The following is a 4,761-nucleotide window of genomic DNA, read 5'->3' as shown; positions in this document are numbered from 1 at the left end:
ATGAGCGGACGAGGAAAAGGAGGAAAGGGACTCGGTAAAGGAGGCGCCAAGCGTCACCGTAAAGTTCTCCGTGATAACATCCAGGGCATCACCAAGCCCGCCATCCGCCGTCTGGCTCGCCGTGGCGGAGTCAAGCGTATCTCCGGTCTGATCTACGAGGAGACCCGCGGTGTGTTGAAGGTCTTCCTGGAGAACGTCATCCGCGACGCCGTCACCTACACCGAGCACGCCAAGAGGAAGACCGTCACCGCCATGGACGTGGTGTACGCTCTCAAGAGGCAGGGCCGCACTCTGTACGGCTTCGGAGGCTAAAGTCCTTACATCAACAACATAACAAAGGCTCTTTTAAGAGCCACACACACTCACTGAGAGCTTCTTCCTTTTGCTATGATGTTTCTCTGTTGCTACATGTAGCGACAATATCTGCCCACTAGGCTACTGTGATAACAGGAAATGAAAGGAATTATACAAAAAGATAAAAATCTTGAAATCTACGCTATAGGCTATCTGTTATCTCTATGGGATTATCGGTAGTCTTATTTGCTCTTTTGCTTTGAGTGGATCACACACTCTAGAGGCAGTTTAGACCGGCACTGGATGTAAGCTAGAACTTTACTTGATAAACCAGAAGTCTGTAGCCAGATATCCTGTCCCAAAGTAGACTAATTCACTAGGCTATATTTCTGCTGTTTAAATCACATAACACATTGGCTGCGTAGCCGCCTACATTTTTATTTTTATTGTTGCCTTAAAGCAGAAGTAAGCGATCTGGTCGTTTTGGCTAATAGCCTACTGCGTTCCAGGCAGGCTTTTGAAACCGTAAATTACAGCTTCAAGTCACGACTTACGACTTTGTAGCGTTCCAGGCAACCCACTCTTGTTTCTCCGACCTGTTTTACCTGTGAAAGTCACTATAACGGCCACTCGTAACTTCTGACCCGTGAACTCGTACCAGATCGAACTGGGGCCTCATTTATCAAAGAGGGTGTAAAACTGCTACTAAATATTTGCGTACGGCGAAAAGACGAAAATGGCATACACCCTAAATATTTACACCTTTTTCAGATCAATCAAACTGTGCGTACGCACAACTCTCCGCAATAAATCACACAGGACTCAAGAATGGTGCACACGTGAACACACCTCTTACTCCGCCCCCGGAACGCCTATATACAACTATGTATGGTCAGCACGTGCATATTTAATTAGCCATGTGCTCTCTGTGGCGCAGCAACTTTTGTGACAACAAAGTGACAAGACAACGGGCGGAGGACCGGGAAAGAAGCGGAACTTCTCCGCTTCTCCGAAAGCAGATACACGGGCAATAACTCAGTCAGAAAAATGATCTTGCATTTTAATAAGCTACAATAAAAACAAAAACCTCCCAAATCTCAACAAAAGGGAGCAGAAAGAAGAAGAATCTTATGTAATCTGCCCGTTTATCCCAGAAAATCTTTTTTTTTTTTTTTTTACCTAGATGTTAAAACAATGTAGGAAGCAGGACGATAGTTACCATTACTTTGCACGCCTTTCCACTACACAGTTACAGCTCTACTGGACTCGGTTTGGGTCATTTCCCATTCACAGTTCCTCCTCAGGGCCGCGTTGTCTCACTCTTTATTCTCTCCTCTCGTCAGCTCCAAACACACGTGCACCTCGTTAACTCAGGTGACAGATTAATAACAGTCTGAGTAGCTGCAGATCAGTGTGCGCTGCTGCCGATGTGTTTTTAAACTTGGATGGTTTGATCCTTGTCGGACGTCACACATAGCCTAATCAAAAAAGCAAAATCCTCAATCCGCTCTGTTTATCAATGAACGTAAAGCCTAGTGTTATTATAGAGCGGGTTGGATTGCCAGCATCAACGGTCCACCACTACCACAATTACTTCAAAAAATCCTACTGTCTCTTCTAAATGTACTCCGCTCCTCTCTCCCTCTCACACTGCAGTTCTCTGACTCAGCAACGGTGTCGCCAATTCCTCCTGTTCCTCAAAAAAGGCGTACGCCAGGGTCAAAATGGGTGTAAATGTCCGCACTTTTCCCCGTCAGGTTTTGGCTTGATAGATCCCAAATTTGGCGGAGAAAAGTGCGTACGCACAAAACGAGGGGAAAATGGCGTAAAAAAAGGTGTATCCACAATGATAAATGAGGCCCCTGGTACGACTTCACAGGTCGGAAAAATACGAGTTGCCTTGAACGCACCATAACGTCTTGTCAGCCGATGGAGTTAGCAGCCCCCGCCCTCGTCATGGATCTATTGGTCCTCGTCCCTACGTCACCACATTCAGGCGCATCCCTTGGCTGCACACACAGAGAGGACCGCCCCTTTATGCCGTTCTCTCTCCTCATTGGATAAAGGTTGTAGGATACAAGGAAAGTTTTCTCCTGGGCTCAGAGCAGAGCAGAGTGACTGACAGACCCGTGTTTCAGACCAAACACTCTATGTAAGTGATTGCTGTTGGAAGATACAACTATTTAAGACTTATATTAACACAAAAATATCACTTGATTCTGCTTTAAGTTCAAATATTTTTTTATGAATTGCATCTCGATTTCTATAACACCTGTGAACTGTGAGTCTGTTTTGGCTGTCTATAGCTAGACTGCACCTGCTGTTGTAACATGTTACGTCAAAATGTCATAAGAAAAAAGTATGATGAAGATAATGTAGCCTATTCTGTGGGTAACGGGGGCGGGACTATGCTATAAGCTTTTGCTTCTCCCGCTTTCCCTTTCGGACATATTGTATTATTAATTAATTACTAATTAAGGTTAAAAACATTTCTCTTTTCATGTGCTTATAGCTGAGAACTTAAAACTTTATCTATTTTATTTTATTTTACTTTTATTTGCTCTTGCTTTTAACTCTGTTTTCAGTGTTTTGTTTGTTATGCTTCTTTTTTTTAATGTTTTGTCTTTATGTAAAGCACATTGAGCTGCCTTGGTATGAAATGTGCTATATAAATAAAGATGCCTTGCCTTGCCTTGCCTAAGATGATGTGTGATGATGATTGATCTAACTGACATGCCCGAAATAAACAAACAAATAAATAAAACATAAGAACGTCATGTTCAAGAGAGCTCATCTGAACACAGGGCCGTTGCTAGGAATTCTGGGCCCCCTGAAAGAATACTAAAGTGGGCCCCTAACCCCGACTTTTTTAGGGGACTCACTTTTTCTTAGACTACATATGTATTATAATTTTTTATTTAGCCTACTTTGTTTTGATGCTAATGCAGCATTACTATGAATATTAGTCAGGGTCTTAAGCAGAATAATTCAGTCATACAAAGATTAGACTACTGGGGTTTTTTGTGGGCCCTACTGGGCCCCTATAATTATCATCACCTTTCTCCCCTATACAACGGCCCTGTCTGAACACGGATGTCACTCTGGTGTTAACTTCAATATTGCTTACATCAGTGACAATTTTCATGAAAAATGCATTTACTAAATAGAGGCTATTATAGGATAGGATATAGAACCAAATGTCAACCATGGTAAATGCTTTAATTTGTTTTTTATATTCTATTGAAGTGGGTCAAAACCAACTTTAGCACGAGCTTCAGATGAAATTGTGAGATAAATCAGAAAATGTATGTTAAGAGGAGTCAGGTTTGTTCCAGTAACATCAGCGACTCCATGGGAACCATACTTTTAAAACATTTTTACAATATTTTAAAAATATGTTTTTGACCTTGAGTGCAGCACTAACCTTTATCTATCATGATGGGGCCAACACATCTTTGAGGCTTAAAATGTTTAATGAATGTTTAATAAACAAATGTTTAATTGATAACTTGAGATGGTGTAATTGTTCAAGGAACATAAGATTTTATTAAACAATGAATAAATTGTATCAATAACGAGTAAAAGTTGAGTAAAGTCAAAGGACAGAGAGAAGTGAATGAATGATCAGTGTCCTACATCCAGACTAGCAGGACCGTTGTGTAGGGGAGAAAGGTGATGATAATTCTATGGGCCCAGCACCCAGTAGGGCCCACAAAAAAACCCAGTAGCTAGTCTAATCTTTGTATGACTGAATTATTCTGCATAAGACCCTGACGAATACTCATAGTAATTCTGCATTAGCATCAAAACAAAGTAAGCTAAATAAAAAAATAATACATACGTAGTCTAAGAAAAAAAGTGGAAAAGTCAGGGGCCCACTTTAGTATTCTTTCAGGGGCCCCAGAATTCCTAGCAACGGCCCTGCACACTATTCAGTTGAGGCTCCGTGCTGCGCGGCAACTTCAAGAGGAGCAGCTGAACCAATCAGAGGAGGGGGGGCACACAGTCGTATTTGCATACAGCCTTGTATAAGTAGAGCGGCTCCCACCTCGCCACACTTCATTCATCTGACTCTGTCTAGTGAACAGGATGCCTGAACCAGCAAAGTCCGCGCCCAAGAAGGGCTCCAAGAAAGCCGTCACCAAGACCGCCGCCGGTAAGGGCGGCAAGAAGAGGAGAAAGGCCAGGAAGGAGAGCTACGCCATCTACGTGTACAAGGTGCTCAAGCAGGTCCACCCCGACACCGGTATCTCCTCCAAAGCTATGAGCATCATGAACTCGTTCGTCAGCGACATCTTCGAGCGCATCGCCGCCGAGGCCTCTCGCCTGGCTCACTACAACAAGCGCTCCACCATCACCTCCAGGGAGATCCAGACCGCCGTCAGGCTGCTGCTGCCCGGGGAGCTGGCCAAGCACGCCGTGTCTGAGGGCACCAAGGCCGTCACCAAGTACACCAGCTCCAAGTAA

At 43.6% G+C, this 4,761-nt stretch overlaps 2 protein-coding genes across 2 annotated transcripts; both read left to right on the top strand.

Annotated features, from left to right (window-relative positions):
• On the top strand, positions 1-342 carry LOC311000347 (histone H4; the record flags this gene model as incomplete). Its single annotated transcript, XM_083991027.1, has 1 exon — positions 1-342. One exon carries the CDS (start codon positions 1-3, stop codon positions 310-312), a length of 312 nt encoding a protein of 103 aa, XP_083847153.1. The 3' UTR covers positions 313-342.
• A 4,041-nt stretch (positions 343-4,383) lies between these two features.
• On the top strand, positions 4,384-4,761 carry LOC311001222 (histone H2B-like; the record flags this gene model as incomplete). The annotated part of the gene is made up of 1 exon (XM_083992247.1): positions 4,384-4,761. The coding sequence occupies one exon, from the start codon at positions 4,384-4,386 to the stop codon at positions 4,759-4,761; it is 378 nt and encodes a 125-aa protein (XP_083848373.1).

Source organism: Trachurus trachurus, assembly GCF_905171665.1.
Source record: "Trachurus trachurus genome assembly, chromosome: 17".
Lineage (NCBI taxonomy): Eukaryota > Metazoa > Chordata > Actinopteri > Carangiformes > Carangidae > Trachurus > Trachurus trachurus.
This window is presented reverse-complemented; position numbering and strand designations above follow the sequence as displayed.